We start from the raw sequence: 12,375 nt of genomic DNA, 5'->3' as shown, positions 1-12,375 counted from the left end.
GAGTTTTGAATTTGGGCACGAAATTTGTTGAATTTGCTAATGGGACTGTCCTAATTAGATGTGCCAAATTTCACAACTTTTTACCATTGCGTTAATGGGGCTGCCATAGACTTCAATTGCAGCGGAAAGTAGATCAATAATAATAATAGGAAAAACTACTAAAACAATAGGGTTCTGCAGCTTCGCTGCTAGACCCCTAATAATAATAATAGGAAAAACTACTAAAACAATAGGGTTCTGCAGCTTCGCTGCTAGACCCCTAATAATAATAATAGGAAAAACTACTAAAACAATAGGGTTCTGCAGCTTCGCTGCTAGACCCCTAATAATAGGAAAAACTACTAAAACAATAGGGTTCTGCAGCTTCGCTGCTAGACCCCTAATAATAGGAAAAACTACTAAAACAATAGGGTTCTGCAGCTTCGCTGCTAGACCCCTAATAAGAAAAGCTACTAAAACAATAGGGTTCTGCAGCTTCGCTGCTAGACCCCTAATAAAAGTCTGAAGCAGATTTTCTGTCCACTTTTTTTGACCCATACAGTTCTGTCAACACACCAAACAAAACTAGAAGTATCAGTAATTCCTCCTTTCTGTTTGGAAGTACTTCAGATATACAGGTACATTGCATATGTTTATCTTTGATTTAATTTCCACATTGGTAGCTCTTGCTGGAAAAGCAGCATTAAGGCTTTAGCAAAGTAATTTCTTTGTATTTTAGTGAGATGGCCATAAAATACAGTTGGACGGGGGTGAGAGGCTGAAGTTGGCTACTGAAATCTTTTTTTTCCCGTCCATCTTTGAATTTAAAAAATGACACCCACTTTTTCTTGTTTTAAATATGAGATTATTTTGAATGTCATGTTTGAGGCCACTAGATGGCAGAAAGGCAGAAAACGTATACTACTGACAGGTTTAAGATATTGTGAAATCCTATCAATGGCTTCCGAAGGTTGGTCTAAAAGTCGGCACAAAGGCTTTAATCATGGCAGCACAAGAACAAGAGCAGTAACCGAGGCTGGAGTCCACCGCACCAAACAGCAGTCCAGGTGCAGGCTGTGCAAAAAGTCCAGAGAGTCGCCCACAGTCTCATGGGGCGTAAGATACAGGCAGGTATGGCATACGTGTAACGCCATAACCAAGTGGATTGAGTAGTGTTTGCACTCTCCATCTTTGCGACTAGGATTCAGGGAAACAGGGAGTCCACTCTTGCTGTGGTGTTCTTGGATCAGTTGCAGACTTTTTAGATCATTTTTTGGGATAGCCTGAAAACAAGGCATTATCAAATAATGGCAGTAGTGCAATGGAAAAGTAGGTAAGCATTGATTAGTTGTTCTGCATTACTTTGGAGCAGTTTCTGCCTTATTTTCTCGTTATTGTTAAAGATGGCAGTTCAAGAGCTGTCATTTGACCACTAAAATGTGGTCTATTAATATAACTGAAGAGACCAGCTACAGCCTCAGTCTTCTTTAAGTCCCACCCACAGGAAATACATAAGGGTGTCCACCCTTAGCTTTGAGTTTTATCAGAGGAGGCGGACTGCAAGAAACACACATTTCCTCCAAGTCAAGCAAGTAAGAACACTCGTAAGTTACTGTTGCTTTATTTTGTACTTCTCCTCATTGTGTGAAAGCCAGAGGCAGAGAATGAGGAATGTGACGTGTAACTCGATCCCTGTATGTGTGTGTGAGTGTTTTCTGGCTTAGATAGAAAACAGCAAGCAATGTAAAGGGAAACATACACTCTGCTAAGGTTGTGCTGATAAGAAGATCAGCTCAGAACTTCTGTCATACGTGGGCTGGTGGAAAACAGAAGTGTAACTAGCAGCACAAAATCTCCCAGCTGCACATGATGAAGTTCCCCTTGTTTGCTGTGGTGTCGGGTTCTGCTTTACTCCCGCGAGTACTGACGAGTTTACTTGCCCAGAGCAGCATTAAAACCTCTGTTATCATGTTGATGTGAGACTGGTGCATTTATTTTGAAATGAAATAGACTAAATTAGCTCTATTTTTAGGAGACATGAGCAGCTGTGTCTGCCTTTTGTTTAATGCTACTTGTTCTCAGTTTGAAAAGATAGTAGGGCATTTGTGGACATATGATTGCTCAGCTTTTGAGTTCACTGTTTTAAGCTGCCCTTAGGGGAAAACTTCCCCAGATTTCTGACTAGGAAACCTGACTTCTTGTGGCAGGCGAAAATGTCAAAATATCAGACATGCGTGACAAAGATGTGGGAAGAGCACAAACCACGCAACCCTGTGGGAAGGTGTCGTGTCAACAGATTCTTAATGAATGTCTCTGTTCTGCTGAAGGAGTGTCCATATGTTTATGTGACAGAAATCTAAATGGTTTTAGTCCTCACACCTCCATGCTGTCATTAGCTGGTGTCTACAAGCACTTTGCTCAAATGTTGCAGCCTGTAAACATTTTTAAAAGCAATAAAAAGGTGTGTCTCTGTGCAGAAATACACAAACACACGGTTCTACTGGGTCTTAATATGTGACGTGTTTGACTGAAATGGATTACTTTGGTGGTCTACATGTTGCTGTTGTTTTTTAAAAAAGAATACTCCCCTTGATATGTCCTTCATGCCAAAAATGATATCACTTGCTGTGCTTAAATAGACTAATTTTCTTTGGTCTAATCAATATATTTCTGATTAGAAACTCCAACTTAACTGTGTACATGGACGCTAAGATTTGCGTTTACATGTCTCAGAGCATTTATTCTGAATGGAAAACTTTTAACATCTGCAGAGAGGGCCTGCTTGCTAATCAACAGGAGATAGAAGAAGAAAAAGTTTTGTTTCCCCAGTTTTATTGATAGAATTTGGTCCATTGAATAAAAGCAGAAGAACAAGAGTAAGTAAGGCAAACAGTAGCAAAACTGTCATTTTAACCACTTACAGGCTCACTTCCGTCTATAAAAAAAAAATGAAGGGGGGAAGCTAAGCTTTACAGCTTATCAACAACAGTTTGAAAGTATATTGCAAAGACAAGTGGAAGAAATGACATTGTAAATAACCAGGACTGGATCGATCTGTTCTGACTGAGGTGGTTACATGCAAACACTTACATGTCTTTATGTCAAATGTGAACCTGAACTCAGGCTTAGTGATTAACAGCTTATCAGGAAGGAGTTAATCAGACAAGATATGTTGTTTAACCTTTTGGTGCTTGGAGAATCTTTAAACTTTGGACTGTTTCTGTAACCCAAAACTCTCCTTTAAGCCCAATAATCACATCAGCTAAACAGGAAGCTTTGATGTGGGAACCAAGCCGGTCAGAAAACACGAAGATACCTAGACTAAGATCTGCAAACCGTGTCAGGGTTTACAGGGTGTACTTTTTAACTTACTTTTGAGTCTTATAGATTACCAAGCTTTGTAACAAAGTGATATAATCACCGCACTTTCCTCCATTAAACAGTTCTGTACTAAATAACACCATATTGGATCATGGTGAAGGGCCTAATGAGGTTTTTTTGTTCATCTTTGAACCCACATTGCAGTCCAGTAAAAGTGGAAAAATGTATTGTCCACCATTTTCCTTTTAACAAGTCAACCTGCATTTGAATGCATACACCTGTAACCATAGTGATATAATTAATTATCCTCTGCAGGGGAAATGTGCTGAGACATAAGGTACCTCCAATCTTTAAAATTGAGTTAGAGGTGGGTTTATATTCAGATGCTGTTTGTTTGTACAACATAACTCAATTAGTTTCCGTTTCACCTGGACTGACCTCTCCTGCTGTCTAGGTCCATGTCAGCGTTTTTAGCAGTTCATCTATCATGAAATGTGATTGTCCTTGTCTGTTTTTGTATGGGCACTCATGATTTTTATCTCTTTGTAGCTCTGAGTCATGAAGTCTTTGTTTCTCCTGGTCCTCTCCTTCCTTCTGGGAGTGAGTGATGCCCGTGAAGGTTCGGGCTTTCGAATCTGTGCGTTCAACCTCTATCACTTTGGGGATTCCAAAACCAGGAAGAGCGATGTCATGCTAATTCTTGCCAGGGTAAGAATTTGGCTGTAACGTTTTGGCATTTTACCTCAGTTTTATCCATGTTTTTTACTCGTTTCCTTTTAGATTACTCCAGATTACTGTAATGGTTTGGTATTTACAGGGTACCAATTCTTGCTCAAAAAAGCTAATACAAGTGTTTAAGGGATAATGAAGTAGCTACTTTTTGATGTTTTTTAAATGACTTCACAAATAACATAACTATAAGATACAGTATCCAGATTACCAAGACAAATAGAGTAAAATAGAGTAATTCTTGATACTCCGGTGAGACATGATAACAAATAGTTTTTGAGGCTCAACGGATTTCAATGCTGCAGTAATGCAAGTAGCCACAGTGACTAATTAAAAGGTGGAGGTTTCTCAGATAGCACCCCGACTCCCATCATGCAACATTCGCTCCTGTATATTACACTTTGAGCCATCTTTTCATGACTGCGCCGCCTATCTGTTTCAGATCATCACTCGCTGTGACATATGTTTGCTTCAGGAGGTCAGAGACAGCAAAGGGACGGCTTTACCAAAGCTGCTTGATCAGCTCAAAAGGTGATTCATCACACACTTTCTAACAGGCACAGACACACACACACTGGTGTTACCATCACTTGAGGAGTCATTACATTAAAGTTCTTTCTTGGGGAGTCAAGTTCAAGTTTTACATGTCCAGAGTAACATGTAACATTCATGGAAAACATTTTCACTAGTTCAGAACAACTTGAGAATAAGAAACCATTGTGTTCCGCATATTACTTTCTGTACCCCTTCAACATGTCACGTCAGAAGCTCAGAAGGAAACCAAATCCTGGTTCTGCCTCGTGCACATTTGCATAGTATCAGTAATAGTTTCTGGGGAATTTTTGTTTCTGCTTTCAAATGAAGCATTTAAACTTGGACTATCCTTAGCTGCAAAGCAGTATGAGCAGCAATGTTCAGAAAGAGAAAGAGAGTCCAGTTTCACAAAAAAACCACTGTAATTAAAACAATAAAACTGTATTTACTGATTGCTTCACAACTGTTCTAAATGTTTTTAAGGATATATAAGCACTTCCACACCTCCACAGAGCCATGCATGGAGCCACTGTGTGAAGTTTTTTATGTAATAGTTCTTGCTCTGATGAAAAAGCTCAAACGTGTTGTAAAGGTCAGGTCCCAAAGAGCTCATACAGGGAGGACACGATTAATTGAACAGACAGCTGCCTTTTTAAAGTCTTCACATGTGCATGCTGGTGTGTACCCACAAATTTCCCAAAGGTTGCGACAAATGTCACCAACAAAGTGAAAAAAAGGAGAAACTGTTATGGCTCTACAAAGAAATATACCACCACACACATCTAGTGGGTCATTAGACATTGAGGGGAACTACTTTTAATTTGCTATTAGCAGCATATTCTTATTCCTAACTCATACTACTGCTTGGTCAAGAACCATTTACATTACTTTTAAATGCAAAGGAAACAAGATGGGATGTACTGACTGCAGCAATAGTAAATTGGACAGGAAATGTTTTAATGCTGGGTTATCAACTAGTAATAATGACAAAAAAAAAGGAAGTCGGAGGGGAGGAGAGGAGACACCTGATTTCCAATCATTGAGATTGCTGCTTTTCACTTTTTTTCCTGCCTGTATATTTACTCAAAGTCTTTATTTTGACTTGTTTTGCTGTGCTGCTGTAATATGTCATTACAAGTATATGGCTAAGGTTTGAAAAACATTACTGTTTAGCTTTGAAATAGACAATAGAGCACGTTTTATTTCAGAAAGCTCCAGCAATGTTTCCCAAGTTGCCATGAAAACACATCCGGTAACTGACAAGTTATCAACTTGGGGACATTCTAAACATACAGTACAAAAGTGACATGTTGGGAGTACCCTCTGCATTAAAAACCAATGCAGCTGGCTCCTGACCAAGCATCGGTATGTGTTGTGCTGATGTCCTGCTCAGCGTTGGAAAAAAACTCAGATTGCAATATTTTCTTTTTGCAATATAAAACATCAATAAATAAAATGATCTTATTTAGATTTTTTTTCTTTTGAAGATAAAATAGTTTCAAAGCAACACTCACATGAGATGCATGAAAACGCCACCCTTTTTTTAACCATCATTACTGCTGCCCTCCTTGGTGTCTCTTACAACCCATGCAGCATGAAAGCGCAGTGTGCAGCAGAACTTTAGCCGTGTTCTCAATGAAAAAATTTACTCAGTATGATCAACAACAATGTGTATTATGCTACATTATTTTGGGGGGGCAGCATGGTGGTAGAGTGGTTAAAAATGCCCCTTTACTGCAAGAAAACTCCATGCTCAAACCTTTGTGATTCCATATTGACTTTAAGCCTGATGTGATCATGAATGATCGTATGTCTCTTTGTGATTGTTTGTGGAACTGTTTATGGTATACCTTGCCTTTCATTCAGTGTCAGCTAAGGTAGACTTCAGCACCCTCTGACCCTGAGCAGGATGAAGTAAGGGTGGATCAACTGATGCATGTACTTGCTTTTCCTCTCTAAAAGGGAGCTGGAAGAGACACATACAAAATACTGCAAAGCACTGCAGTGCATTGCAGGGACACACACCTGATACTGATGATTTTCTGCCTGTATCTTATTGTTAATGTTATCCAGGTATGAGCCTGAACATCAGTATAAAGCTGTGGCCAGTGAGAGACTGGGTAGGTCTGACTCATACCAGGAACAGTATGTGTTTGTTTACAGGTAAGTTGAGCTGCTTTTCAACTTGATGAGCCATGGTGTTCAAACTAGGCGCATACAGAAATTATGCTCATGCTTGTGGCTTCTGTTTATGTGAATGTGTGCAGGACTGGTACAGTGACAGTCACTGGCCAGTATCAGTACCCGGATGATCTACCAGGAGACGAAGATGCTTTCGCCAGGGAGCCTTTTGTTGTTCGCTTCAGAGCACCCGGGACAGGTGAGTCTCAGAAATTCTATCTCAGATACCGAATATTGTGCTGATGTTTCCAGATGTGAACAATTCTCACTACATTCTCCCCCCACCCCTTTATACTTTCAGCCATAAAGGAATTTGTCTTGATTCCTCAGCACACCACTCCATCCAACACCACTAAAGAGCTTGATGCATTGTATGATGTTTTACAACATGTGAAGAAGATGTGGAGAACTGAGGTAGAGGCTCATGTTATTAATGGTAATAAATGCTCAAGTCCGCTTTTACTACTTTTATACAGTATAAGACTGCTTTAGTTAATGGTAACGTGTGTAACCATGAATGCCTCTGTGTGTATGAGCAGAACATCATGCTGCTTGGGGACTTTAATGCTGACTGCAGTTACCTTGCTAAGAAGAACCGGAAGAAAGTGCGCCTGATTACAGACAGCAGCCTCTTTTGGCTCATAACAGAAAACAGTGACACCACTGTTCGATCGTCAACATCCTGCGCTTACGACAGGTAAACTCTGCAAAAGTCATGTTTTCAGCAAAAGTCACTGTCAAGTTTTAGCTCTTTGAGAGCTATGTTAGGGAACTTTCTCATTAACTAAAAGGCTGTTTCACCCCTTTGTTGTTTTCATGGCGCTCTAAAGGCCCCTGAATATTAGGCAGCCATCCACTGACAAAAAAACCAAAACAATGATGAACTTAAATTAAATCTATAGTAGTTAATTTCTCACCACAGATCATCATCTCAGATTTTGTTTTAAGGACTTCTTCGGCAAATTTCGTTGATAAGGCCTGTCAGAAGCTTCTGTAGCTCCATGCTGTTGTGCCAAAGATCTAAAAAGCAACATAGACTTGTTTTTAAGTGTAGGTTTATAAAAATAGCACCTGTGAGGTGACTAGATGAGGAGGGATTATGGCAAGGTGTGACTACAGAAAATCATGGCATTTGCTTACATAAAAACAATGCATTCGATGTATTTGGTCAGGTTTCTGCTACCATTTTTGATTCTCACTGAGAACATGTGAATATGAAAAGATAAATGGAAATGGTAAACATTTAAGAAGAGAAAAACTTTGCGAAAAGCTTGCATGCTCTCTTGAAATTGTTTTTGCCGGCTTCAAAGAAGATTTAAGTTAAAAAGCAAATAAAAAATTCAGTGCGTATTGAGCCAAACTTGGTGTATATTTTATCATAGATGCTTTGAGAACAAAGATGATACACAGAAGCAACGTTGAATTTCACACAAAGAAGGACTAAGATCCTTTACATTGAAAGCAGTGGTTTCAAGAGAGAATAGTAACCATTATGGATCCTTCCTTGACTTTAAGAAGCACCAATACAGTTCTGCAATAACCACTGAAAAACATTGTTACCTTGGCTTTTCAATCCTCTGGGCACAGATTTGATTCTTTGAGCTGCTGTGTTGACAGATCTGTGGTGCTGCTGCATTCCAGCTACACTGTTCACAAAATGTATCCAGTTTTTTCCAGTTGTTATTGTTCTTCCTACCATTGTCTCTTAGACAGCCCAAGTGCTGCGAATTCTGTCATCCAGGGAGGATGCAATTCTGTGATCAAAGCAGAACAGTTTTAAGCTAGTGCATTTGAGCAGGACTGTTCATATGTTCCAGTATTAGAGGTGGTCACTCTAGGTTAACTTAAATACCCACCGCAGTCCCACTGCATCACGGAAATGTGATTTATTTATGTATTGACTGGCCTTGAAAATCCTGTGAAGAAAAAAAAAAAAAACAGTTAAAAAATCCAACTCCACAATTCAGTACAATGTTCATCTTGGCCTAAATGTGTTTTAGGCTATGATTCTCTAACACATGTAACATGTTTCCCTGCAAATCTCTGAATTTGCTTTACTTGAACTTCAATGAGGCACATTATTTAATTATAATCTATTCTCCCTACAAAGAATATGAATGATAATAGGAAAACAGTGTGAAGCACAATGGTTCATCTTTCAGCTCCACAGAGGAGAGAAAGTGACCCCATGTGCATTTTGATTGACTCTCAAGAGTTTTATTGTTTATTAAAGTGTTCTGAAAACGATCCCAACAGTATCATTTTTCACTGTTGTTGAGGTTATAGTTGGGATGTGGATTCCGGCATTTACTTGAACTACACACTCACATTATTATCAGTGCTAACTATAAATAGCTAGTTCCTTTCACAGGAAATGACTTTGTTCTAAATGCCTTTGTGGTATAACTGCTCTGTCCATTCTGTGCTTTCCGACAGGATCGTTGTGAATGGAGAGACGTTTAACAGGGCAGTTGTGCCTCTTTCAGCCATGCCATTTAACTTCCAAACAGAATACGGACTAACAGAAGACCAGGTAACAAGCTTGTGTGTATAAGTGTGCAATGGCATCAACCATCAATTAAATCCACAAACAGTTCAATTGTAAGACAAAATTGTAAATATGCTTTCATTAAGGAAACAAAACTGAGACCTAATAACATACCAAGATGATGCAAACAGTTATTCAAATTTAGGCATGTTGCAAATATGTTAATACTGAATGTTTCGGTGAAATGTTCACTGGCATTATAGTAACCTCCAGTACAATATTTAGTTTTGCGGTGTTATATTGTCTATTAGTGATTACAGCTCAGTTGAGATTTTGGCTAAATCTTAAGTGCTTTCGTTGCTTAAAACAAATGCCAGATAAGAGTCTGAACATAGTCCAGCAATCATGTTGCACTATGAATCAATTAGGATAAAATCTTGCTGAGAATGAAACAATTTGAGAGACTGAACTGGAATTATGCAAAAGCAGAAAAAGCCAGAACCTTGTTCTTTAGATGTGATTAGATATTTGAAGACTGTTCGCTTTCTGATTTTCATTCAGGCACTGGATGTAAGTGACCATTACCCTGTGGAGGTCCTCCTGAAGGTTGTCAAATCCAGAGCTTTCAGTGGTGGCATATCCTCGACAGTGTCCTTCGCCTTGTTTGCACTCATCCATATTTCTTACCGAGTATTGACATAGTAGCTGAAAAATAAACTTTCAGGATATACATTTTTAATCTCAGGACAGTTGACTTCATGAACTGATGAAACATGTGGAGTCCAAATGATCAAATGCTCCAAAAAATGAGGTGATTGTTGAGTTTAACATTTTAAAAGAGAATATCCACAACTGTTAACCTCCTTTATCAATATGTATTTGATAAAAACTGTACCTTAGAAAGCTATACTGCACAAACATGTTGCTCCAGAATGCTGATTCTGCAGTTTCTGTAAAGTACATATCACCTGAAGCATGTTTACTCTTTGTTTCAAGTAGTCTGTTATTCTTTAAATGTATGAAAGGGATGTTCACATAAAGAGAAAATCAAAGTAAATCATTTGTTGTAAATAGTTGCAAATATATAATTGGAGTTCTATTTTTAATGCATTAAACCTTATTTGGATCTTAAACTTCATGTTGTTGAATGTTTTGACTGGACATTTATGGTTAAATAAAAAAAGAAAACAAATTCTAATCATTCTCTGTTATCAAGACAAATATGAAATCCTTTGATTATATTTTTATTGTTGGACCTGAATGTTCATTGAGTCGTAAGTTTTGATCTCACAACCTCTGAAGTTGAAAGCATTCACCTAACAGTCTGAGCTATTCTGTCAGACGCTTGGATATGCTGTCCTGCAGATTTTCTCTCTGTAGTTTGAAAATTGACCCATAAAATATGTAAATACGTCACGTTACATTAATGTTGTTTTTGTTTTTATTTTACCTTGCCCAGCATCATGTCAAAGCAGAATAGTAATCTGAATTTGCTCAGCCAAGGGAGGCTTTATATATGAAGCTCCCCTATATAAAGCACAGGTACTGCTTATTCATTTATTTTTGTTGAAATACTTTATACATACTAATTCCGAACCTGACACGGGGACCAAGGGAAGAGGGAGAGCCAAGAAAAAGAAAGGGAAACTAGACAGAGACACAAAGAAATTATGATAAGAAAAACCAGACAAAACCAGACATCTGTAGAGGGACTAAACAAAAACATCCTACGGCCTCTGAGGGGAAACCAGGCAAACGTGCAAAACACACGGTACAGGTCTGACATGAATTGTGCTCAATAATGGGAGCAGAGGGCCTTGTGTGCATGTGTGTGGCCAGTCAGATCCATCTTGTGAATAGGTGCATCAATGGTAAAATGGACCTGTCTTAGTCTTCCGTTGAGAAGCTGGTTTTGAGCCTTTAATAGTTTCTGTATCTGTGACCTCTGATATTAGAGATAAGCTGTACACTGACGGGGATTCCTGTTGTCTGCAAGCTTTCTTGACAGCTTTTCATACTCCCACGCAATTCTCAGGATGTTCTTCTCAAAATGCAACGCAAAATGTTGATGACGATTCTCAGTTGTCCAAGTCATGGTTATCCTCAGAGCTTGAATAAAGCAACTGGGCTTCTTCTTGAATCTTGAAGATGTTTCACCTATCTTCCGAAATACTTCTTCACTTCTGTCAGGTATCACCTTCCCAGCACTTACAATGGAGCTTTACCTTTCTCCCTTGGCAGTTTCACAACCATTCACACCTTAGATCCTGTGACCAAAACTCTCCCCTTCAGACAGATTCATATGTGATAATGACTCAAATGTCATGAACATCGGTCAGGGGTTTCAATGACACATGTTATTGTAACGAATCTCTCTGCTTATAAGTTGATACTCCACCCCATGTAGTTTAGAACTGAGGAAGCCTTTTGGGTGAGAGGCGAAATGAATTCAGGATCCAATAAGAAGTCCAGTTTCCTTAATCAAGCTTTTAGGATTACCAAGACCTAGATGACTAAAAATCTTCATCTTCTAGACAGTTTGTAATCTGCTGGCCAACAACATTCTGGTAAACCTTCCTTTATTGCAGCAAGTTTTTTAAAATGTTGTTTCCATGTGTCTCTGTGTCCTCCCCTTCCTCCTCGTCTCACTGCATAAGAGCAGCGTTAAAAGCATTTAAAGCTCTTCCTCTACTTACTGCTGTCTGCTCAGATTCCAACTTGTTCATTACCCTGCATTCTTACTGTCCGCCTTTGAACTTGGTGTGAGTTGATTTGCATAATGAGGATTACAGCTGACATGCAGCGTCTGGGCCTGTCTTGCTGGATCCAGCAGAGGACACATGGTGCTCTGGCTGTTCTTGTTGTGCCAGAAAGATGACACCTTCATTCAGGACTCACCAGGAAGGCAGCGGTCGGCACTGAACGAGGCAGCTCTGCCTTTTCATCATAAGTGAAGAAATAATGAGGGGCAAAGAGGAATAGACTGTTAGAGAATGAAATTATTCATGTAAGAAATTATTGATTGATGCGGCGGTTAGATTTGCTAGATATGAGTTGATAGATTAAAACAAATGACATTTTCCATCAATTGTCTTATTTTGTTCTCAGGTGAAAGAAAAAAGATTTGATTTGTAGATCTTTTA

General features: G+C 39.0%; 1 protein-coding gene across 2 annotated transcripts; it reads left to right on the top strand.

The window, feature by feature from the left end:
* Window positions 1–1,492: 1,492 nt before the first annotated feature.
* Window positions 1,493–10,345, top strand: dnase1l1 (deoxyribonuclease I-like 1). 2 transcript variants are annotated; one of them, XM_072367704.1, is made up of 9 exons: window positions 1,493–1,583; window positions 3,850–4,008; window positions 4,472–4,560; window positions 6,637–6,726; window positions 6,831–6,943; window positions 7,046–7,158; window positions 7,284–7,441; window positions 9,181–9,277; window positions 9,794–10,345. In XM_072367704.1, the coding sequence occupies exons 2-9, from the start codon at window positions 3,859–3,861 to the stop codon at window positions 9,932–9,934; spliced, it is 951 nt and encodes a 316-aa protein (XP_072223805.1). In that variant the 5' UTR covers window positions 1,493–1,583; window positions 3,850–3,858; the 3' UTR covers window positions 9,935–10,345. The 2 variants fall into 2 exon arrangements, with proteins under 2 accessions (XP_072223805.1, XP_072223806.1); XM_072367705.1 differs by having other exon boundaries at window positions 1,509–1,571.
* The last annotated feature ends 2,030 nt before the right edge of the window (window positions 10,346–12,375 follow it).

Source organism: Leuresthes tenuis, unplaced genomic scaffold (assembly GCF_036924035.1).
Source record: "Leuresthes tenuis unplaced genomic scaffold, fLeuTen1.0.hap1 SCAF_16, whole genome shotgun sequence".
NCBI classification, from domain to species: Eukaryota; Metazoa; Chordata; class Actinopteri; order Atheriniformes; family Atherinopsidae; genus Leuresthes; species Leuresthes tenuis.
The sequence above is the reverse complement of the archived record's forward strand: the minus strand, read 5'-3'. Positions and strand labels throughout refer to the sequence as shown.

Excerpts from the sequence above, each read along its gene's own strand:
- dnase1l1 (XM_072367704.1), top strand. The coding sequence starts at position 3,859 with ATGAAGTCTTTGTTTCTCCTGGTCCTCTCCTTCCTTCTGGGAGTGAGT. Across the intron at positions 7,159-7,283 it reads AGAAGATGTGGAGAACTGAG|AACATCATGCTGCTTGGGGA; the intron begins GTAGAGGCTCAT and ends GTGTATGAGCAG. Across the intron at positions 7,442-9,180 it reads ACATCCTGCGCTTACGACAG|GATCGTTGTGAATGGAGAGA; the intron begins GTAAACTCTGCA and ends GCTTTCCGACAG.